Consider the following 26,026-nt stretch of genomic DNA (forward strand, 5'->3'; position numbering starts at 1 on the left):
TGTAATCCAAGAACCTGAATGGATTTGGTTGAGATATGACGTCATGCAAAATTCATGAGATATGATGTCACGTATAAGAGACAGAGAAGAATTGTTTTGCAATCCAAGAATCTGAATGGATTTTACCAGATGCTCAATGTAATTTATTAACTTATTGACGTGTTCTTTGAGTGCTGCTTTGTCTTTCTCGTCCTTTCTTATCCTCTCAGAAAGGGATGCAATAGTAACCTCTAGGAGATTCATATTTAGTTCTGTTGCACTCTTTTGCAGGGTGTTTCTTTTACTAAGTAATCTTCAGCTGCACCTCTAGTGAGTCTTTATTTACATGAGGAATGGCTTTTTGCCAAACAAGTGTTCCTCGTCATTGCTCCACGACATTGTTAGCCTCTTTGCCTTTTTTGCAGCCAAAGTGGGGTTTTCTTTTCAAACTCCTTACCTTTTTCTTTCTGAGGAGTTGGATCTTGCTACTCTTGAGTCGTGGCTGTTGATTGGGTTTTAGGAAACTGAGGTGGAGGGGAAAATAAAGAAGATGACTAAGAGGAGGTAGGTATGGAAGTGGTTTGTTGAGGGGATAATGGTCTTGAAGATGTTGAGGTAGAGGTGGAGGCAAGTGAAGGGGAGACTATATAGGAGATGATTTGGGTTAAGGAATAGGTGTCGGTAGCTTAGGGTTTGATATAAGAGATGAAGACTTACTTAGCCAAACTAAAAATAATAGTCTAGAACTTGATTCACTATTAGTGCTAGGGGATTTTGTACTTTTGGGTATTTTTGTAGATGAAGAAGCCAATTTCACTTGAGGAGGAACTTTTGTTCTCTTTCTAGAAATCATTTTTACCTCTTAGTCTATATTGAACCCCTGGCTTCTCCACGCTAGGTATTTTGACTTGTCCCTCCTCTGAGCTACTTGAAAGTACTATTTGTGCTTGATGGGGCATTGCTTGGGTTTTGCCCACTATTACCTGTCATTGAGTAGGGGCAACCTGTTTACCTGTTTACCTGTTTACGTGCCTTCAATTTAGAAGCTCTTGGGCTCTCTTTCTCTTGCTTGCATCTGTTTTCCTCTTTTTTTATTCAAGTAGATGATGGTTCTTTCTTCCAAAGAAATGATTGCTGTATCTGACTAGTTGATTATTGAAAGAGGCAAAGTGGCTACTTGCTTTTGTTCATGAGAGGAGATCTAACTTTTTCTTCATCCTATAACTCTTTAGGGACTTTATATAATTTGAGTCTTTTCTTTGACTTTAACTCATCCTAAATTAGTCCCTCTCTCTGACATATAATTCATTAATGTAGTTAGCCCAAGAATCTTCAACAATAAGGAACATGCACATACTTCTTACTTAATCTTTCTCCTATTGTTCCTTGAGGGTCAAAGAATCAAAATAGATCTTAGTCTCAAATAATTGAAGTTATAAATTGCTAACTCCTTATCTACATTCTTGGCATCATCAGAAACTTACACATCTACTGGCCAATATTGATTTGAAACTAAATCCTTGCCTTGTGGTGCGCCTGAAATGTGGAGTGCACAATTGACAACTCCTCACACAACTCCAACAAGATTATTCTATTGCGCAGGTATCAAACCAACATTTATGGCTTTTGATCAAATCCTGATATCTTGTTGTAAGTGAAAGTTCAAAACTATATGAACTAGTCCCCACATTCATATATAACATTTTCAATCTCATCTGACTTTTGTTGTTAAAATGGCCTTCCCATTCTAATAATTAGGTTCTTAACAAAAGCATTATTAACTGTTTTTTATGGTTAAGGGAGTTTTTATTATTTTGGAGCTGTGACATACAATTATATAATTGAATGGTGGGACCAAACTCTCCATTTTTGTAAACCCGCAAAAGCCCTAACATGTGTCAAGCTATACGTGAGATATGATGTCATGCAAAATTCATGTGTTTGGTTGATGCAATCTCACTTATCATGTGGCTCCTGTCTATCTGGCTTTCTGCAACACTTATCATGTTCATTATAGGGAATATCCATGTGTGATATGTTTTGGCCTTTGATCTTCCTGTTACCTTATTGAGTACTGTAATGATATTCTTGAGAATACCTCGAGTAATTGCTGCTGAGGGTTTGGGGAGCCTTCTAACCCGTTTCTTTTTAAAGCTAATTATTAACTATTTGCTTTTAGCATAAATCTGCCTTGTCATTCCATTGTGCTTGGCATTCAGCTATGTCAGTCTGCACTATGTTCAATTGATAGAATCCCAAGATGGTCATCAATTGCCTGCAGGTTCAACTTTGTCGATAGTTGATGATCAAAAACTCTGATTTCCCTGCTTTCGTGATTATAGAATTTAAGTGCACTCTTCTCAATAGAATTGCATGGCGAGAGACCCATGTATGCAGATTGAAGAAATCTCTTTACAATATGAAGTAGGCACTTTATGGTTGGAACTCTAGGATTGATGAGTACCTGATGGCAATATTTTTTGTATGCCCCAAAATGCAATATTTTTTCCAAGTATGGTTCCCTCTTTGTTGCCTTGGTTTTATTCATCACACTATTGATAATCTGTTGTAGATTTCTTTCATTGGCCCCCCTTAGTGAATTTATGCTCAAGTGTCGTGCTTTGCATCTTGTCATGTGTCCAAATTCCAATTTTTTTTTTCCCTAAGCATGGAGGTTTTCAAAGTCCAATTTTGGCCTTGGGTAGGTTTTTGGGTTTACCCTTACTTTATTACCTCTCTCCATTTCCCCTTTGCTCGAAACTCTGCCTTGTCTTCATTGTTGGAGCTTCGTAATTTTCTTTATTTGCATCTCTTTCCTCTAATTCCTGATACCCTGTGGATCTATTCTTTGAGTGTCCTATTGGCCTTCTTCCTTTTTGGGTTTAGACTTTGGGGATGCACTTAACTTTGTGTTGTCTATGCCAAAAGTCCAAAGTCTGAACTTTCACATCTTGTGTCCCTTTCTTTGGTATTAGATAGCAAATTCCTTGATTCTTGCTTCTCCCTCATGTAATGTTCCCACTTTGAAATAGAATTTAATAATAAATAATAATAATAATAAAATTAAAATATAAAAGAATATAATTAAATATAATTAAAATTTAATTAAGTTAATGAATGGTCAAAAGACATAAAATGAAAAGTTGTGACTCCCTCAAACATCAGATATAAAAGGGAGAAGAGAACCTCATTTGAAGGGGGATATAATTTGGGAATCAGAAGTGCAGATCTGATTTAAATAAGAAGTGCAGATCTGATTGTGAAAGGTTGTGTGCCTTTCAAAGGGCAGAAATAATGAAGAGTTGCACTCTTTCAAAGGGTGCTAATGGTGAAAGGGTATGTCTTTTGCCAAAGGGCATACATGATGAAGAGGTGTAACCTGTCCCTCACATTGAGAGATATAAAGGAAAGGAATCAAAAGCCTCCAAGAGTCCAATGACAGCACCATCGATCAGATCAGATCAGAACTGTTATTAAGTTACAGGCCGTAACATCCTTGTTCTTGGTGGTATGCATGGGGATTATGGAAAGAAAGGAAGAAGCATACACAACAGAGATTATTGAATCAGAGGATAAATATAAATAACAACCTTCAGATAAAGCAGAAGCATCTTCAATAATCAGCGAACTGAAGGGATCAAGAACAGCAGAACACCAAGACATAAATATGCAACAGACTACTACATCAGGCAAACTGTGAGAAATTAGAAATATAAAGGGTCCAGCCAGCATTACTACCATATTAACAGTTAATGCAGATCTGGTATGATCTTCCCTATTTGTGAGTTTATAGCATAATAGACTATAATTGTAGATCGAATGTCTATTAAGATTATACAATACCTTGTGGCCAATTATATTGGGCATATCATTCTTGGTAATAAACAATGCAATAAGAATTATTTTATAATTACATAATTATGAATGATATACGTAATTCTTATTATATCTGACATAAGGAAAAATCAATGATGGACAATTGTATATTTTGAGCAAACTACCATGATAGTAATATAAGAAAGTACAAGGAGGGAGAATGGTGTTGAGGTCCTCCTGTAGGTAGACCACCTCATGGTAGTTGACCGATGGTCCCATGAGGCCAAGGGGGTGTAGACATAGTCCACCACTATAGGACTTAGAGGGGAAGGACGTTCAAGACACCCTATTGTATCTTTCCAAACACTATCATGGTTGATTATTGAATTAAGGGAATTCTAACCACAAGAGAAGGATAAGGATGGAATGATGAAGGTGAACTGTGATAGGATACCTCACTAGGTAGACCACCTCATGGTAGTTGATCGATGGTCCCATGAGGCCAAGGGGGCTCTGGCTCTCACTCCGCTCTTGGGCCTAGGGTAGAGTGTCTCTTGGACACCTTATTGTTCCTCCTTACTCCTACTTTCTTATGGTTGAGTTTCAATAAGGAATTGGAAAAAAACTATGATTAAGTAAATGTTCTCAGCGCTAAGTATAGAGAATTTATGCTTGATTTTTTTTCTTAGAAGATTCATATTATTAATTGTATACATTTCAATGGTTTCCTAGCCTATTGCAGGATCTCAATCAGGTATGCATCCAGTTCCATTTGTTGTTTTACAGGGAAATGGCGATTTAGGGCAAAAATTAGGTTTTTTACTAAAAATGGACATTACACCTCACTACCATTTGTAGGCTTGGGCCTTTCCATTTCCTTTGTAAAGCTCATTGGGTGCTTGGTAGTCTCAAATCTCAACCCCTGCTGCTCCATTCATACTCTTCCCAGGTATTCAAGATTTCATTTCCTCCTCTTCACTTCTTGTGGTAGTAGGTACTCCTTTTACCTAATCTCTACTCCCCATTACACCTTCCATTTTTGGACCTTCGGGATTCTTAATGCCAACACACCTAAGAGAATTCTCATTTGACATCTTGAGTCCCCGAACCTCTTTGTCCCTTTTTTCTATTTTCCCCCAGTCTACAAACTTTTCTCCCCCTATTCACTTGGCATCCTTGCACCCCATTTCCTAAATCGCTAGTCCACTCCAGGGGTCTTGCCTTCCTCTTGGCATTCAAATCCCAAGATCCTTGACGCAAGACTTGTGGAATGTTTCTTTCTTGTTAGCAACCTTTGTCATGCATTGTTTTGGAACTTCACTGTTTGAGCAACAATATCCACCTATCTCCTTGCACGTCTTGACATGCCATTAATGGGCTTGAATGGATGTGATATGACAAGGGAAGACTTTCAAACACCTCTTAACATGTGTGGGCCTCTCAAGGATGTTTTTTCAAGCACGTGGCCATGTGAGGATGATGCAAGTGGCTTGCAAGCTTGTTTGACACTCAAATTTTCTTTCCCAACTTGCAAAGTGAAATTATAATGCTATAAATGCATGTTTTTAAGATGTAATAAGTGTTGGTTGTTGAGCCAATTTCCTCATCACATAGTGTCTCATTTGTTCTAGGGCATTCAATCAACACAATGCTTTTAATTATTTAGAAGGGTGCTTGGACCTCGTTGTGGATCCTCTCTTGCCACATTTGTTGGCATGAATGTAATAGGGGTTTGATGAAAGTGTGACAACTTATAATGCATTGCAAAGATTTTGTGATGGTTTCTCCTTTGTTTCATGTGGGTTCTTGTAGTGCCTAGAAGGATTATTCAGCATATTGAGTAACATGAAATGTTATTTATAGTTCCCATGTATGTACACATTTGGTTTGATATATGCTTTATAGGTTGGTTATCAAATTTGCCACTTTACTCTGTTTTCTCACGCCCAAAGAAATGGTAATTTAAACCATTAGTTGAGTTAGATGTAATGATTTTTTACACCTGCACTTTGCTTATTTTACAAGGCACAACAACCTTCAAATAGAAAATAATAATGAAAGCCATGCTTGCTTTTAACCAAAAAGCAAGGGAAAGGCAGAGCTTTTAACTAGAAAGCTTTAAAAGGGAAAATTAATCACCTAATTTAGAATGAGATAGAATACAAAGATTCCATACGGGGTAATCAAATCACAACAATTTCTAATTTAAAGACTGTCATAATATCCATTCAAAGATGAGTTATTTACAACACATACTCTAACATAAAATCTTATTTAATTCTAAGAATAATAAGAAATTATTTAAATAGGGATACATTCCACATAAGAAGAATAAATCGTTAGATCATCGTAACTCAAAGCCTACGATTCTCAAGAACCAATATAAACAATTTTAATTAATTGTGCCCAAAATTCTTGTATTACCTCCCTCTTTCCCTCTATTCTAATTTATAGTTAAGTTCTAATAACTATTGTCAGAGGTAACGGTTTCTTGAAGGCAGCCGTTACAAAGATAGTTAGCAAGGCTTCAAGAAAAATGACCCTTGCAGAGCCATGCTGCATTCTTCTCTGGAAACCTGAGAGACATGTGTCTTCCTTATTTATATTCCTTATACCATTGAGGCCATCCTTTCTATGATGGTGAAAAATGGGATCAGGTGGTTTAGGACCTAACCCCACTTTCCTCCACACATTGGAATACGGAAGAGCCTAAAGAAGTGATTCACTTTGACTACTTCTTGTGAAAGAGAGTCAAGGAATACTTTTAGGGTTCCTATTCCTTTACTGCTATGAAAGGGGAGTGAGCTAAATGTGCAATAATGACAAGCTGAGCTAGAAAGATGAAGGAAAATAACTATGTAAATTGTAATAACAGAAAGATACATAATTGAAACTGAGATACAAAGTACAAAGCTAAAGGGGAAATTTTGGTGTGCACCCGATATCAGAATTTGAGCTTGATTGAGTTGGACCAGGGCACTGGGCGCCTTGGTCCCTGTTGCTGAACTGACCTATACTTTTGGAATCTGCTGACTGAGGCCTTGATCTGCTGAACTGCCAAAAGAAGCTAGAAAACTTAGAGGACCAGGGTGTTGGGTGCTTTGGTCTCATAAGACTGGGGCCTTTCTTTGAGTTTGGACCCATGCCTACTAATTCTGTCTTCACGAAAGTCCGCAGCTCCGTCAGATTCCTGTAAATGTACCTGCAAGCTGGAAAATGTTGTATGGGTGGCTATACAGGGTTTTGTCTTAGTCAAACCCTTGTTTTGGTGATTTCCACCTCCACAAATAGCCAATGTAATAATGAAATGTGTGTGTGTCCTCGAATCTCATGTGTTTACCAGATCCTAAATGAGCTAGAATGCAAGAATTAGAGTTCTACCCTAAGCTTTGAGTATAAACCCTAAATGAACATAATGTCAAAGAGAATGCTCCAAATCACAAGTACAATAATGGATCCAAAGCAATAATGTAGATTTGGAAATGAATGTTATGAAACTCGTACAAAGATACGAAAATAACATGAAACCATACCAAACCCTAAGGGAGAGGTACAAGCCCATCAACAGTCGGTGATCTGTTATTCTTCAATATCTTCAAAGCTTCAATTGATGATGAAAATGCTTGATGAAGACTTGATGAAATGCTTGATTTGCTGATTGAAGACTTCAAATAACCTGCACTTTCACTTCACAAGAGGCTCCTTCAATTGCTAGTTGATGGATCCTTCAAATGAGGAAAGGAAAGGCTATATGTATGAAACTCTAACTTTGTTTTTGATCAAAGGCCGACCTAGAATTGATATAATTTCGCACAAAGCTGGATTTAAACATTATAATACCGCTAAAACATGATCCCGAAATTCGGGGAGCAAAAGTTGGGACCAATGTGAATCACATCGGCCTGACCAAATTTTTTCCAAATTTTTAGGGATGCAAGGTATCATGATTATAAGGTGATCCCCAAGTTGGTGCGACGATTTAAGGTGTTTAAATATGTGAAATCGGGCCTTGAAGGTCAAAATAGGACCTAATTAGGGCTTTGATGAATTAATCGATTAAAAGGATAAAATAAAAGGGAAACAGTTAGGGTTAAGGGCCCAATTTTATGATGTGTGGAGTCATAAAAGAGGACTTTAGATTTAATTAATTAATAATTAAATGCCTAAAGGAATTATTTAAAATGCAAAATGCAATCTCACTAAGGTGGGTGCTAACCTAAGCGTGAAATTGTAGCACCCAATTAAGGGCGTACAGTTTACGATGCTACACTTTCACTCTTGATAGCATTAAGAAAAGTCAGAGTTTTGAATTTAGAATACAATTAACTAGGAGAATTCTGTGATACCAGGATTCTACAAACTTTGCAGATGCTCAGGGAAGTATATTGCATAGGGCCATGAGGGAAACATTCAAGATTTTCAAGATGATTTGTCTAAGAACACCTTAATGGGATAAGCTGATTCTGACCTATCTATCTGCCTCTCTATGACCTCCTTTGCGATGCGAAAACTCAAAGCTCTTGTCGTTGCATGTTTGGGACGAAAGAGAAATTAGAAAGATGGCGGCCACTTAAAAGATTAAGGTGTTAAATGCATTTAATTCTGCCGACTAAGGTACTGCAACTTCCCTTGAAAATTGTGTTAACATGCTTCTTATGTCCTTTATCCTTTGCTAGCCATAAATGAACTGAACTGGCTGATGTCTTGAAAAGACAGTACCTCGAGAGTTGAGAATGCTTTGAGTCGGGCAGTTGGCAAAATGACGAACTGCTGAACTGGGTTTCAAAATGTTTCGACTGACCGACTACAAGAACTCACACACCATGAGGTTCAACAATGTTTTAAGGGGAGTCAGATGGTCGGGGATTTGCAGAACTTGCGAACTTGAAGGGAAGGTTTGAAGACTTGTTAACTGTTCGACCAGTACAAAAGTTTAACAAAGACCCGACTGTAGACAAAGCTTGGCAACATTAAGTAAAGTGTCGAGACCAAGAGAGACTTACAATCTGCATTTAAGCCTAAGGCGAGAAAATAAATTTTTTCAAATATTAAGGCAACAACAGGCTCTAAAGGGGGACAAGGATTGAACAGGATGCAGAGAATCTAGAACACTCGGCCAAAAGCCTTATCTATTGGGCAACAAAGTCAAAACAAAGCGAGATGTGGAAATTGAGCACAACAAGACAAGAGAGTAAAGGAGCAAGGTTGTAGGTCTATCTGTCATTGCGCCAAAAGCTCGAGCTATCGATGCCCGCTACAAACGCTAGACTTACCTAGATCCATGGGAAGCGGTTAAGCCATGTCGCGAACCTCGAAGGAGCTGTCGACCACCCAGTCAACAATCTCCCCCTCAACATCGACTGAGGGTTCTGCACCGACGAAATGAAGGAGACCTCCCGGGATTCGAACCCGTGACCCAATGCTCTGATACCAATTGTAGGTATGTTTGCCGTTGCGCCAAAAGCTCGAGCTATCAATGCCCGCTACAAATGGTAGACTTACCTCGATCCATGGGAAGCGGTTAAGCCATGCCGCGAACCCTGAAGAAGGTGTTGACCACCAAGTCAATAAAGGTAAGGAAATCCCACCTCAAGAAACACCCAAAACTGCTCAATGAATCCATCAATAGATTGAGAGAAGTATGATCCTCTGCGAAACAGTGAGCTATGGCCAGGATGTGAGGCTGAAAATAATTGCCATGATGTCGTCGCTTTAACGCCCAAACTCAGACTGATGAAGTGCTAGAACCTTTGTGAAACATACTCAAGCCCGAACAACTATCCTTCATCATACTTCACCTCTTTGGTGACTTCAAATGCAACATCAGTGAAATAATCTCTTTCTATATTGATTACCACTTCAATGATTCCATCTGGATACACAAGAGGAAGTATTATTAGAACCCATACTTCCTTTTTGCAAAGTGTGATTGAGGTAACCTCTAGATACGCATACGCTTGCCATGATTTTGGAATAAAACATTCTAAAAGCATAGGATCTAGTCTAGATGTAGTAATTTCTTCATCTCTTATACTGTGGAAATCATCACTGGGGATACAAGTAAACCGAGAAGGCAATTTATCTAGATTTTCATTGGACTCCATTATTTGATCTTTAGATTCTTTAGATATTTCTTCGCTTGCGTATGTTTCTTTGATTGAACCAACCTCACTGGTCATAGGGAATTGAAATGAAACCATTTGAGCTTGCATAACATCTCCTTCAAGAGGGGAATTTTTGAAAGTAGAAGGATAGACTACCTCCTCTTGTGGTTCTTCCCCTCTATCGTTTTCATCAGGGAACTTGAATGATAGATATTCACTCTGAATATGAGAGTTTGATTCTTTTGTCTCTTTTATATCAACTTCATCAATTGTGGAAGCAATATCATCAAAGATGAAAGACTCTAGAGACGAGCTCTAATTTAGAAACCCCTCAGCAATTTTACTAGAAATTGATTCTGCTAATCAATCCTTTTCATTAATATCAAAAGTAAAAGCTTTCGATTTAGGGAGAAATAAGGGTAATGATACAACACCGGATCCAGTAGAGGAACAACCGACATAGAACTGAAGGATCTCCAATTCGTTTGAGAAACCAAAATTGATTGCATTGATGCCTTTTTCGGTAGTGGAAGTGAACATATAAGCACCAGAGCCTGTGTCGACATACAAAATTTCGGACCTTGGGTGTCCAGATTTCAATATTGAGAATTTTGCTTTGGGCTCTGGCTCTAAGTGGACCTGTCTCCTGTCAATGGGTATGGTAGCATAAGACCAATCCATTGGATGTCTCCCCCTATGTCTTTGCAAAAACTCCTGCCTAGCAACATCCCGTAGCTTGTGGTATATCAGCCACCAGGATGGTGAGCTTCAATTTCCTTGTGGGTAACAGGGCCCAAGCAGCTTGAGCATCTTTTATATGCCTTAAGATGGGTACCTCGGAAGAATCCATCGAATAACATTTCCCATGAGAAGTAATTGTTAAAACAAGGACCTTGGCTACTTGAGCAAGCATAACATAATCGGAAGCTCCTGAGTCTATCACACAATTGCTCAATCTGTATCCAATTATATATAATGACATGAAGAAAGGCTCTGGCTTTTTAGGAAGGCCTTTGGAATCAGAGGGAGTCAAATCAGGGCTTGAGCATTTTTGTGTATCAAGGGGGGCAGGACCTTCATTAAACACTTGAGCATTTAAAGGGGGGGGGGGGTGGTCGAGGGTCCCTCTTTAATAAACCTTACAAGTCTATCCAATTCAAAGGGATTGAGTTTAAGATACTCAGCTTGGAAAATCTGAATTTTAGTATTTTTACATGACTCCACAATATCAAAAGATGAAAGGGCTTTATTTGAAAAAGAGTTGGGAGATACCTTGGCAGAAGTAGTTTTGGCTGCTTCTGATTCTTTGCCTCTATGGTTCCAAGCGGCCCCCTTGATTGGGTGAATTTTGAACTAGCTGAAAGGTCGCTGCACTGTTTTTTGGACGACTCCTCCTTTGAGTGTATTGTCCTTTGGTGAATATGTCACGATTGGAATCATCTGCCTGAGTATATATTTTTTTTTTCTTTTCAAAATCAGGCTCATATTCAAAGAAATTTACCATAGTATCAGCACTCTGAGAATTCTTCCTCCATCTGATATACATCTTGTTGATCCTTTGTCGAGACCATTTACATAAACCTTGTTATTTCAGGACAGAAGGAGCCATCATGATCCGTTGTCAGATGAAAATTATATGCCATATGTTTTCTTTGCTTGTAGACGGGGGAGCTTCTATGGCAATCTTTGCGTAGGTTCAGTTAGAGATAATCTCTGAGGGAAAGATCCTTGCTGATCATAGTTTTTCTTTGACATGTCTTGGTATGATGATTGATAAGGCATTTGTCTTTTTAAAGCAATGATGTCATTAGCCAATCTTTGAATTGCCAGATCTGTAGAACTGGTTGCTTGAGGTTTACACGTTTGTAATTCTTTCTTCCACTTTCCAAATGTTATCAGATCATCTTCCACTAATATAGCTAATGCTTGAGCTGCTGCTAAATCAGTTACACCTCCTCTCTTGATAGGAAAACTAACATCCAAAGGGGGTGCATTAATGAAAAACCACTTTTGAAGAAGTCCCCAGGTCTAAAATTATTTGGGATATGATTAGCTATTCTATTGAATTTTGCTACAAACTCCCACATGGGCTCATGTATTTCTTTCTTCACCGAAGATAATTGGGTGATTAAAGTATGCCCATTCTTCGCAGACTTAAATCTATTGTCAAACTTAGTTCTCATAGTAGCCCAAGTATTGATAGTTGTGTTTGGTAGATGATAAAACCATTTAGCTGCATTGTCAGTGAGAGATTCCATTTAGCCTCATGTTGGACTCCCAAAATTGAGCACGTTGCAAAGAAGGCATCAATATGCTCTTTTGGGGTAACCTTTCCATCTCCTCTGAGTTTGGGTATTATTTTTCCCGAGCCTTTAGGTAAATCATGTAATTGTGCACCCAAATTAAGAGGTTCGATTGCAGCTCCCCAAGTGACAGGTAGGGCCATATTGGTTAGTTTAGAAATATGGTTTTGAAAGGATAGGCCAATCCCTACTAGAATCAATACAAGTTGAGTGGAGCCTTTGAACGAGGAAGAGAAAATGGTCTGCCCAGAAATTTATCCTTCTCAGTGGGTGGAAATGCCAAAAATGGGTTTGAGCAAATCAAAATTTGGGTCCAAAAGTCCGCCTTTAAATCAACAGAAGAATGCAAAGTCACTAATCCCCCCTTCTAATTAGCTGGGGGAGGATTTGGTTGATTTGGGGGCTGGTCTCGAGGTGGCTCCTAATTTTGTCTGCAAACTGGATTCCCCAAAATAGCTACAATGGGAAACCTTCTCGCCCTGCACCTCACCAGTCTAGGGAGTTAGGTTAATTGTTCTTTTTTTGGCAAAGCTCGTCCAACACTCCTGTAATAATTGGAGTTTCATCTACACCTCCAAGCCAAAGTTCTTAGTTGCGTAATCAGGTCTTCTTGCTCATCTTGCCAGCCCAGCTTGGGTTGAAGAACTGGAATGAAATCTTCATGAGGTAGCACCATACTGATATATCATAAACAAGCAATTTGTCAAAATCACCATGCAAGAGTATTAAATACTTCCCCAACAGAGTTGCCAAAAATCTGTTGGTTAACAAATTTGCCACTTAACTCTGTTTTCTCATGCCCAAACAAATGGTAATTGAAACTATTAGTTGAGTTAGATGTAATGATATTTTACACTTGCTCTCTACTTATTTTACAAGGCACAACTACCTTCGAATATAAAATAATAATGAAAGTCATGTGTGCTTTTAACCAAAAAGCAAGGGAAAAGCGGAGCTTTTAACCAGAAAGCTTTAAAAGGTAAAATTAATCACCTAATTTAGAACGAGATAGAATACAAAGATTCTATACAGGGTAACCAAATCACAGCAATTTCTAATTTAAAGACTGTTATAATATCCATTCAAAGATGAATTATTTACAACATAAGAAAGCATTTAAATAGGGATACATTCCACATAAGAGGAATAAACCTTTAGATCATTGTAACTCAAAGTCTATGATTCTCAAGAACTAATTCAGACAATTTTTATTAATTGTTCCCAAAATTATTGTATTACCTCCCTCCTCCCCTCTATTCTAATTTATAGTTAAGTTCTAATAACTATTGCCAAAAGTAACAGTTTCTTGAAGGCAGCCGTTACAAAGATAGTTAGCAAGGCTTCAAGAAAAATGACCCTTGCAAAGCCATGCCACATTCTTCTCCGGATACCTGGGAGACGTATGTCTTTCTTATTTATATTCTTTATACCATCGAGGCCATCCTTTCACTCTCAGTGGCATTACAAAAGTCAGAGTTTTGAATTCAAAACAACTAACCAGGAGAATTCTGTGATACCAAGATTGAGCAAACTTAGTTGATGCTCATGGAAATATATTGCACAGGGCCATGAGGGAAACATTCAAGATTTTCAAGATGATTCGTCTAAGAAGAACACTGTAATGGGATAAACCGATTCTGACCAGTCTGTCTGCCTCTTTGTGACCTTCTTTGCGATGCGGAAAACTCAGAGCTCCCATCGTTGCGTGTTTGTGACGAAAGAAAAAATAGAAATATGACGGCCACGTCAAATGTTAAGGCGTTAAATGCATTTAATTCCAGCAGCTAAGGTACTGCAACTTCCTTTGAAAATTGTGTTAACACACTTCTTATGTCCTTTATCATTTGCTGGCCATAAATGAATTGAACTGGCCGATGTCTTGAAAAGACAACACCTCGAGAGTTGAGAATGCTTTGAGTCGGGCTGTCGACAAAATGACGAATTACTGAACCAGGTTAACGAAAGGTGCATGAATCCGAAATTTTCTGACTGATCGACTACAAGAACTCACACACCATGAGGATCGACAACATTTTAAGGGGAGTTGGATGGTTGGGGATTTGCAGGACTTGCGAACCCGAAGGGAAGGTTCAAAGACTTGTTAACTTTTTGACTTGTACAAAAGTTTAACGAAGACCCGATTGCAGACAAAGCTTGGCAACATTAAGTAAACTGTCGGGACCAAGAGTGGCTTCCAATCTAGGACTTAAGCCTAAGGCGGTGTAATGTCCCCTTTTTGGGACATTAGAAGTCAATTAAATAATTAAATTTTAAGTTGTCAAATTATATCAAATTTAATCACAATAAACTATTAGAATGACTTAATGGAGCTCAATGAATAATTAATAAAGTCATTTTAATTTAAAAGAGGGAAAATTAAGAGACAAAGGAAAAGGATATGAAGGGTCAGGCAGAAGGGGAAATGAAGAGTCACAGGGTTGTGCTTTAAAAGAACATTGAGAGGCTCATTCTCATTATGCTTGGTTTTATGTTTTGAGATTGATTCTCTTGGAGAGTTTCTGGGAAGCTCTAGTTTCCAGCAGGTTTGAGGACGCAAACCCTCGAGCTTGGAGGCAGTGGATGGAAACCCATTGTCAGTTGGAGTTACCACGCAGGTGACTCACATGTGCTTCAAATGCAGTTTGCTGGTTGTCCAATCCGACTGTATATGCTGTGGCTGGGATTGGTAATCTCTGTTGTTGTTCTACTGAGGATTTTAATGCAATGTTGATTTCTAACTTTAGAACTATTATTTCAGTTTGAAAATTAATGAATTTCAGTTTAATTTTGATGGTGTATTGAAAACAATCGCATGCAAATTGTTGTTTAAATTCTGTGGATCATTTGGTAAAATTCAGGAACAAATACCCTAGGGGGATATTTCAGTGTTATCGGAGCTGGTTTTCCTGCTAGCCTGGGGGATTTCATGTGTGCCAAATTAGTACAACCTTGGTTGCCTGGAAATATATTGGTTCGGCAAGCTTGGTTTATTGATATTAGTAAACTTAATAATCTTTTCTGAGTTAAATTGAGTTGATTTTTTGCGAAGGATTATTAAATATTAGTGTTGATTGTTCCGAAGAGACCGTGCTAATGTAAGATTATATTTGAAAAGGAGAATGTCTGCACTTTCTTGAGTTGCCACCACATGTATTTCTGTAGATTCAAGGAAGACGATTTTCTTTGATTGCATGAAGTTTCAAATTTTGAAGAAGCCATTTCAAGAAGAAGCAATTATTGGGGGCACTTGATAAACATATGCATTGGTCGTAAGTCTATTGCCGAATGCAAGTTCCGTTGATTATTATTTCAGACCGACACCTGAAAATTGAAATATTCAAAAATTACAAAAGTATTGTGATTTTCCCATCACTGTTATTGTAGCGAGGATGTATATTGATTCTTGGCATTCCGTGTGGCCCTTCAACTTCTAGCGACGGGTTCTTTTTGTATTGTTTTTTATCTGCCATTGAGCTCATTGTTTGACAAATATTTTAAAGAAGGTTGTTATAATATTTTTTCCAGCTGCATATATATTCGCAGGCAAATCGTGATCCATTGTGTCGCAGAATTGTGTATGGTCAGAGGCAGAGTGATGGCATAAGTCAGAGCAAAGGCATAAGGAAGGCATAACGAATTGTTGTTTGGTGCCATATATGAATTCAGGAGCTACCTTCCCTTGGTCGAAGAACTTCATACCTTTGACACAAGGAGGTTTATATTTGAAGACCCAAATATCAGTTGAGCTGGCTGATTGTCAATTTTGCATTCCTGTTTGTTACAGGTATTCCGGAGTCTTTCTTGGTTTGGCCCAAATCATCAACAGTGGGTCGATTTTTGAGTAGAGCATCATCATTCTGCTATTGTCCAATGCCGTGTTAGGAGTGCCGTGAAGAATTGTGCCGTTCCACTTCATTAATTGGGTTGCTTGGTACAAAATTTGTATTTTGAAAGCTCGATTTCAAAGTCGCTGTGAATCGCACCACTCCTTTGCGAGAATAAAAGTTAACCACAGAAGTGGTGTTTCAATTCTGATACTATCAAAGTATAAGTTGGGCGTGAAGACAACAATTCATCTTCTCTTGCCGTTGTGTGCTTGACGTCCATTGGACAGTTATTTTTCTGTAAAACTATCGTTGAGAGTTCTTCAATAATTTCAAACTGCATTATTTGCATCCATGGCATGAGCAAATGGTGGGTAGTCGGTAAGTGGTACAAAATTCGTAAGCATTTGAGGTAACAGGAATAAAGATTTCCAGCATAAGGTGAAACCCGACTCCATCTATCCATGGCGTGAGAGTTGTTGAATATGTATAGCTTCGGTCAGAACTCTCTGATCAAGCCTATACAATTCAAACCTATCGGCCTTAGACATTTGAATAACTGTTCTCATTATTAAGTTTAGACTTAGTCTTCAGATTAACTGTTATCTACTTGTCATCAATTACAACCATTATCGGTCTACATCTATTATCGATTTAATTGCTAATCGATTTCTTTTCTTTATTAGTTGATTGTTAGTGACCGATGATGATAGGATAATATCGGTTATGATTAACTGATGGTAATTGCATTGATTAGTTAGTATTCCGATTCATTAATGAATCGATACGGGTTTTACAAGCCACCATTTCGTGTTAAAGGGACACGGCCCTTAAGGAAGTTCGTGGACATCATATTTATGGATGATATGATTTCCTTAGAACGGTGAAGGACATAAGATTGCAGATTGATATACTAATATCGGTGGAAAAGAAATACAGCCGTTGAAGTTACAAATAATCAGTGTGTGAATCTATATATATATATATATATATATATATATATACTGCAATTTGAAACTATATATATTGTAATCTGAAACTATATCAGATTGAAAGTGTAAACTGAATTCTGATATATACTCAGCAGTGAACATAAATCAGACTGAAACTGAAGTCTATTGTGTTCAATACTTAAAAATTTAAAAATTACGTATTCATATAAATCTGATCCAAAACTTAACAAGAGTAATTGGTTGGACAGTTCTAAGCCAGCCGTTATCAATTCTTCTCAACCATTCATCTTCCTTAATAACCAAAACCGGAAGGAGAGAACAAAGTATATTATCTGTCACAACGGTGGAAGGAGAATACAAGAACATGACATAATTAGTAACCGTCATGCAGGCGGTAGGAAAAATACAAAGAATACATTCCTTTCTGACTGGGTGACACTTGGGCTGAGACAAGTGAGGATTCAGAAACCGTACTGAACCAGATTCATTATTGGCTGGGCGTAACTGATAATCATTTATAATTATTGTCGGAGTTGAGGCGGACAAAAGTATATTATTGTGTTGTATTAGTGGCATTTTTTTGGGTGTTATTCCTAATATGTTCATGGTGGTATGAAGATTATTAATTTCTGAGAGCTACAGGCAATCATACCCGATATCAGGTGGATCATACATAATTCTGAAGATTCAGATATTCATTCCCTACTGTTTTCCATCATTCCCAGCAAATGACTCAGCTTCCTGAGAAATACGCACAGAAGAATTAGTAACTGCTGTAATATACAGTGACCCAGCCACCAACAAACAGTTTGGAAGCCACGTGATCCACTCAGCGGGCCGATATTCAGTTGTGCATTGAACTAAGCACTCCACTCGGACCTAGACTGGGCATTGAACTATATTCTGGGTGAGAAGTTCTACTGCTGTTGCCCCTGCAAATGTAATTCCTGGGTTGTGAATACTGAGCCATCTTGTGTTGGGAATTACTGAGATAATTTGAGTCATTATGGTCACTACATAACACCAGTGTGTGTGCTTGTAGTGAGTTGGGGTTTGTTGGAATACTCATTTTTCCTACACTAGCATTTGAAGACAAACTGTTGATGTCATGTTGTCAATAGTTACTACAGGAGTAGTACTTGGATCGTGATTGACAAAGAGTATCCTGAGGTGGTCTCTCTTGAACTACATTGGCAGAATATATATCATGGTATTGATCTCAGTGCTCTTAGAGTTTCCAGACCTATGAGAGTTGTTATGGATTACACCAGCAGCTCAGGATGGGTTGATAGGTTTATTTGTATGCCTATGATGAGTGTTATGCACTTCCATGGGAGATATTCACAATTGGAGAGCTGTTCAGTGTTGATAGCTCCTTTAGATACTTCTATCTCCTCATATTTGACAGTTTTGACAGCATGATAATGTGGAATCCTGGCATTGGCATGATCGGTGCATTACTTAAGTGGGATTTTGTCGAGTGGCTTCACAATTCTGGGCATGTTGTTTATATTGGAGCAGTGCAGCGGATTGGTGGTGAAACATTCTTGAGGTTGGTATGGGATCCAGGAAACATGTGCAGTTTGGTTTGCTCTCTGTGGATTGTACAACGGTTAGCGGAATTGGACAGGGATGCTGAGTTCAGTTGCATCATGCAGATACATCATAGGAATGTTAAAACATTTTCCAGATTTGTTTGGGATCCTGGTATTGCTGGAGGACAAGCAATTTCTAAGGAGGGAGGACTGTAATGTCCCAAATTAGAAGTCAATTAAATAATTAAATTTTAAGTTGTCAAATTATATCAAATTTAATGACAACTTAATTTAATTATTTAATAAAGTATTATAATGACTTAATGGAGCTCATAGGGTTGTGCTTTAAAAGAACATTGAGAGGCTCATTCTCATTATGCTTGGTTTTACGTTTGGAGATTGATTCTCTTGGAGAGTTTCTGGGAAGCTCTAGTTTCCAGTAGGTTTGAGGACACAAACCCTCGAGCTTGGAGGCAGGGGACGGAAACCCATTGTCAGTTGGAGTTATCATGCAGGTGATTCACATGTGCTTCAAATGCGGTTTGCTGGTTGTCCAATCCGACTGTATATGCCGTGGCTGAGATTGGTAATTTTTTGTTGTTGTTCTATTGAGGATTTTAATGCAATGTTGATTTCTAATTTCAGAACTATTATTCTGGTCTGAAAATTAATGAATTTCAGTTTAATTTTGATGGTGTATTGAAAACAATTGCTTGCAAATTGTTGTTTAAATTTTCTGTGGATTATTTGGTAAAAATCTGGAACAAATATCCTAGGAGGATATTTCAGGCGGGAAAATAATTTTAAAAAATAAATAAGGCAACATAGGTGTATCCTCTTCTTCCTCGTAGGTTGTGACTTTGGTGCGCAAGGGAGTAGTCAGGGGTCTAATTGGTGAAGGGCCAATCAATTTTCAAATTCATTCTCCCTATCCTCATTATTGTAGGAGTATATTAAGGTTCCACATGCTTTCATGATTCATTTACATAACCAAGGGATTACCCTAAGCAATCTCATACAATTAATATTGTTAGAGAATTGGGTCATCTATTCCTATGCCTTGCAGTTGTACATGAAAGGTTAAATGGATTCACTTGTGGGATATTGTGATGATGCCATCTTAAGGTGCATATGCAAGGATATATTTATTGGCTTAATAAGATGTTTTGCATGCAACTAGTTAGTCTTTGGCCTAGTGACAAATCTTGGGTTCAAGCATATATTGGGTATAGCTGTAGTTGGTTTAAATCTTATTCAACATATTTTGATAGATGTCCTATCAAGGATACCTCTAGGAAGCACCCTCCTGGGTTTAGCTGAGCCCGAAGATGAAGGTGAGCCTGCCCATATACAAGAATTGGCTCATTCATGCCACTGTCTGAGCATAAGTCCAGCTCATTACCTTTGTTGACATTTTCTGGCCTTAGATTTTGAGGCTAGTCTTTAGGATTTGTGGAGAGACATGTTTGATAGCCAACATCTATTAGGTTTGGGCTTCACCAAAACAACTGTGAAACCCAATTTCTATTATTTATTTGCTGGATTTGAGTTGGTGATTTTGGCCCTAAATGTAGATGACTTGATATGTACAGGGAATATATAGAAGCGTATTATAGGGTGCAAGGAAGAGTTTGTCAGAGAATTTGACATCGATATTGGACTGATGCATTATTTCTTGTGTCTAGATGTGTGGCCAAGGACAGAGGAGGTTTTTTGAAGAGATTTTAAATGACGTATTGCAAACTCACCGCCACTCCTATGATTCTAAATCTGAAGTTGCATGTTGACTTGGATTCAGATTTGGTAGGTCCTTCGATGTATAGGTTGTTAATTGCGTCCTTTATATATCTGGTTAATAACAGACCGGATATATGTTTTAGTGAACATTTTTAGCCAAGGCAGATCCATTGGGTTGCTGCAAAGCATGCACTCTGATACTTGAAGGGCACATTACAGTTTGGTCTAAGATATGCAGGGGATGATGAATTGATTCTGCATGGATTTGTGGATTCTAATTGGAGATTTAGGTGGCAGGAAAAGTACTTTAGGATGTTGCTTCGATTTTGGGTCAGGAGTCATAACTTGGTTCAGCAGGAAGTAGACTTCAGTGGTGCTGAGTTCAGCAAGGCAGAGTACATGGTAGCCACCATTGCTAGCTGTGAAGCCATCTAGCTTTGGAATTTGATTGCAGAGCTGACAGGTGAACCATGAGATAGTGGAGCCCATAGTCATTTCCTGTGACAATTAGAGTTGTATTGAACTCTGAGAATCCAGGATAGCATGACTGCTTCAAGCACATTGACATCACTTTGTCAGAAAAGGGAGCAGCTGCTCTAGACTATGTTCAGACAAATCAGCAGCTTGCAGAAATTTGGAGAAATCCTCTAGCTATGGAGAGGTTTGAGATTTTTAGAGAGAGATTGGGATTGTAACACGATCCTTAGTAAGAGGGAGTGTTAGATTATTGCACCTCAGAATTTGTTCTCTAGCAGGGCGCATGTCTGGAACCTAGGTGTACATAAGCAGAGTGTACAGTCATAGAGAACATCAGTTCTATTCTTGGCTGTCGTTTTCTTATCTTTTCCATTCTTAGCAGTTCTATTCATGGCTGTCCAGATTTAGCATTTGCTTGTGTAGTTGTTTTGCAGTTTTAGAATAGCAGTTATTTATTATCAGTTTGCTTTTGTCAAGTTCAACATTTTCTATTTAAGGGTACAGATTCCTAGGATAAAATTACATCAAGGGTTGATGGATCGAGTTATAGGATTCAGGCTATTTAGGGCCTCTTCTTGAGCTTTAAATGAAGGCCTAGGTAAGGTGTTCTATTTTATTCAATTTTTAGAGTGTATTCCAGAGTACTGTAATTTCTGTTTTCTGATTAATAAAACAGTGATGTGATGTTGAGAAGATATGAGTAGTCATTAGTTAGTGTTTCTCTTCTGTATGCGCTTGTAGATTCTAGCATTAAAAGTTCAGCTGTTATGATTGGTCCTTAGTTTTAAGCTTATTTAGTTTAGGGTTCTTTGAGATCAGGGTCTGCTTACCATGGTGTAGAGGAATTTTTAACACAAATATTGCTACATAATCTGACATGATTTTAATAAAAAAATGTGTTCATGTTGATCCTTAATGTTTTATGTTTTTTTATAGGCTTCAATCCCTTTCATTAAACAAGCTCCTTGTTGGTCTTTATGCTTCATTTATGGAAGATGAACAAAGGGAGTACGTTAAAGCAACTTCTGATGCAGTCCAAGGACCAAGAACCCAATGAAGGGCTATTGATCCAAGCAGCTTACATGATCATAAAAAGGACATTTTGAAAAAAGGAAGTAAAACAGAAAATATATTCAAAGTTATGTAAACTGTCGGAACAAAATTAAGAAAAACAACTTCAGCATTCAAGATTTTACATGAGCTTCTATGACTGGAACAATCTTCTCCTACAGTTGAAAACCACAACAGAAATGTCCCAATCTGGAATAAAAACATTAATAGAGTTTCACAGAACTATGACAGAAATTATGATAAAAACTTCTGAACAAAACTAATCCGTATCTGAAAACAGTCATCGACTGTTACACTACTTCACACCAAAAATTTTAAATTACATAACTTGGCAATAATTTATTCAAACATGAGACTGAATTCCAAATTCTTCCTGATGGCTGATACCCTTACTAGAAGCCTTGACTTTCCTCTTCAAACATTGTCCAAACATCTGCCTATGGAACTCTTTTTATTTTCTGAAGAAAGTGGAATCTCCCAGTAAATTACACAGGAAAGTGTTGCACTAATTTAGGGATCATGATGATGCCTTTTATGGCTGCCAAGGGACAAGCCGGTCAAGACATTGAAACTGCCAAAGCAATTTAAGGAGCACATTCACACCAAATAATGAAGATGTCTGAGAAAAAGCCATTGGAAATCTAAAATGTATCGCCCATGAAGACTCCACTACCTGTCATTGTGACTCTTGCAAGATGCTCCTGCATCAGTTTCTTTCTAGAGTATCTACAATAAGTATCATGTGGATGTCAAAGAATTTCTCCTCTATTACTGAAAGAAATATTAACTAATATAGCAATATGTAGACTTCATTTCGAGGTATTCGTCAGAGTCTAGAAACACTATAACCTCTATCTGTTAGCGTGCCCAGTCTCTGACTACCACCTCTATTTATTTATAGACAGATTATGAAATGACAGCGAGAGCATGAATCAAATCTCAGATCTGTTTTTTTCTACTTTTTACATGCTATCAGATTTAACTTTGTGACCGCCCCCTGATAATGAGAACTAGGGTATTTGCGAATTAGTTTGTTGGTGCTATCTGTGTCCAGTGCCCTAGATTGGGTTTTTGAAGGAGAATGCTGAAGGTGGTGAAGTTGCATCTGTTTCCATTAAGAGAACTGAGGAGAGGCCAAACCAAATCAAAGAAAGGAGTATGAAAATTTCAATTGTCTAAGCTTGATCTGTGGGCAATTGTAAGTTTTTTTCCTACTTTATTGTGATAAATGATCAACTGCAATTTCAAGCTCTTTATATAATTGTTTACAAGCATCTCCAAGTTGAAGTAAAAGATTTGGTTGTTTCCATGATTTTGTATTCTTCTTCAGCAGCATAGTATGTCTTCCTAGTCTCATTTCTCACAGTCATCATCTAGAAACAATTTGGTTGAAATACATCAATCCCTCCACTTTTCACCTGTTGTAATATCTCTAAACTTGTTCTCCATCTTCATGGTAGTGGCGGAGTCATTAGTAATCCTCATTATGTTGAAGATTGTCACTTTGATGCTTTTGAAAAAAATACTCTATATCATTATTCTGCTGACTACAAACCTACCAGAGCATTCCTTGGAGAAATCAGTTAGACACATCCATTTGTCAAATTAAGCTTTCCTAGATCCTCTGTTGCTCGTTCGTTTAGGGAAAGCCCTGGGTCCTGGTTTGGGGCCCAGATCCAGTCCCTTGTGGGTCCAGACTGGGTTCTGCTCACAGACTGTGGGTCCAGCCTGGATGGACTCGGGTGAACTTGGGACATATTCCACCTTCTCACTTGCCATTCTGTCGAATTAGGAGATTTTTTGAATTTTGATATCTGTGCATGAAGTTTGCCCATTTTGTTTTGCACATTCATGCTGTCCTCTCGCACACACTCAAAACATTGTCTCGTAGAGAGTGGGTGATTTGGTGCCAAGCCTCACTTTTATTTTGCTGAGCTCAGGTGAATAGTGGGTCAAAATGTGCACAAAATTGAACAAGCACTTTAATCTTTCTCACTCCATTTTGGAGACCTGCTCTTTTGTTCCCACTATGAAAGCAAAGAAGCGACACATGTAATAATGCCTTCTCCATCACTGCCCTTGCCTAACTCCATTGCTTCTTCTACCAAAACTGATTTGCTTTTTTTATTGAGCGTAAACAATTTATACCGTTGTTGACCAACTTCAAATTTGAAAATAGGGCTACAACCGACTAAAAACTAAACAGTGGAATTCAGCCCCCACTTAGTTGGGTTCAAAGGGGATGAACTAACCATCAAGGTTTTGTTTTGTTAATAGGAGATGATGACTGTGAGCCACCTAGTGAGCATATCAAAATATTTGACCAATTATGGCTGATAGTCTGATTGTTGACACTCGATATTATTATATTTATACTTATAAGTTAAATATATATCATGACATTCGAGTTTGACTAATATTTGACTATAGATATGGTGGTGTATTTTGAACTTAATTATTGCTGCAAATATGTATATGTTTTTTCACTTTTATATGTTTTTGTATCGATGAACCCAACCCCCCAATTTTTTTTGACCAAACCTACAAACCAAACCATCAAACCCGAACCTGAGCCTGAGCCCGAACTGGTAACTTAGCCTAGATCCATTGCAATTTCTATCATGTCATATTAGATAAGCAAATATCTTTTTGGGATGAGGTTTATCTATATAACATGTACATGCTCCCTTGGCTTTTGGGACCTTTAAATTTGATATATTTACAAATGGTAAAGTGAAATTCAGGAACATTAGTTTTTAAATGCCAACTATTATATGATTAATGAAAGATGATTTATAAGGGGAAGCTTCTTTTTGAAAAGGGAACATTAGATTCCCCTAGTTGTTTTGAGCTTGTGCTTTTAGGTAAATTCTTCATAATGAATTGGGTTTTATATATCTTGTCATATTCGAATTGGTGCTTGCAAGGATAACACAAGTATGATCAAAATATTCATGAGGGTCAAAACTGCAATTGGTGCATTACAAACTTACTTTGGACTCATCTATATAGTTTCTTTGCAGTGACTATTCAAATAAGTTCGATAGCTTCATATAGTTGCATGAGTTGGATTTATCAAATTTGGTCAATTGAATCTTTTCCCGAAGAAAAATGATTCATCTAATGAAATGTTGTTTTTAGACATTGAGGCAATTGATAGTATTCTCACAATGACAAGTACTAGAGATCTGCGTAAATACTTGATTTCTAATAAATATGAGTGTGATTAACATGAGATTGGTCAGAAGGCCACTGGATTACTAGAAAAGGGTCTTGTACTGAATGGTAATTTTCTATGCAGCTGATCTATACCGGGTAAAACATCCATTGATCTTGTGCACAGATGATCCAGGTGTCTTCTCAACTACCATTTCTCGAGAGTATGCCCTTGCTGCTTCATGTTTTGGTAAGGTTACTGCTTGATGAGAATCATTTCATTTCAGTTTACTTAAATTATTTTCTCACTAGTGTCTTCTTGCTGCAATACTCAGATCTTACAAAAACAGAATTATTCCAGCTGGCAAAGAATGCAGTGAACTTCATATTTGCTGACAATAAACTGAAGGAGACTTTAAGGCTCATTATGGAAGAAGCAGAGTGTGTTTTTGCTGGTACTAAATGAACATATCAAACTTTATATGCTTCCAAACTAGTAACTAGTTCTGTTGATTTGAATGATTACATTGGATGTAGGGGCATATTCGTCCTGATATGATGTTGAAGCAGTTAGTTCTCACCATTGGAACGGGTAATTTGGTTTGCCACCAACTGCTACCATCTTTATTTGATGTCACATATTTGAAAGACAAGCTTTTCCAATGTGATATGTCTGGAAGAAAATGTCTTTAGCTGGTTCAAGGTTGAATTTATTCTGATTTGAGTATACGATCTAATATTATTGCAACTTCAATCGTAAGAATTGGGTTCAAAGCTTTGTCAGCATGTGATTAGTGTCACTGTACTAATTTTCTGAAATAACTTGTCATCTGACTTAGAAATAAAGCTTTGTAGGCACAGGGTAGGTATATGAGAATTGTTTTTCTTTGTATTATTCTATTTGTTTTTAGCTTTTCTTGTGTGCTTGGCTAAATCGAGGCACACTCCCTCATCTTAGCACATTGCTTTAATGTACACTAGGGAAGAGTATGAATCAATCAGTAATGGTGGTCTAACTCTTTTGTTTCTCTTGGTTAATGCATTTTCCTAGTTTTGTTTTGTTCTGTAAGG

General features: G+C 37.8%; 1 protein-coding gene across 2 annotated transcripts in view; it reads left to right on the plus strand.

The window, feature by feature from the left end:
• LOC131067556 (N6-mAMP deaminase) overlaps positions 1–25,729 on the plus strand; it is a 48,207-nt gene extending 22,478 nt beyond the window's left edge. Inside the window, exons 10-11 of one of the 2 annotated variants that reach the window (XR_009111838.2) lie at positions 25,101–25,205; positions 25,291–25,334. Coding sequence is in view for 1 of the 2 variants with exons in the window: in XM_058002632.2 (XP_057858615.1) it covers positions 25,101–25,205; positions 25,291–25,421 (236 nt within the window). In the remaining variant the exon portion in view is untranslated. Of the gene's footprint in view, positions 1–25,100; positions 25,206–25,290 lie in introns of both variants that reach the window. The other variant, XM_058002632.2, reaches the window with a different exon arrangement.
• The last annotated feature ends 297 nt before the right edge of the window (positions 25,730–26,026 follow it).

This window comes from Cryptomeria japonica, chromosome 10 (assembly GCF_030272615.1).
Source record: "Cryptomeria japonica chromosome 10, Sugi_1.0, whole genome shotgun sequence".
Lineage (NCBI taxonomy): Eukaryota > Viridiplantae > Streptophyta > Pinopsida > Cupressales > Cupressaceae > Cryptomeria > Cryptomeria japonica.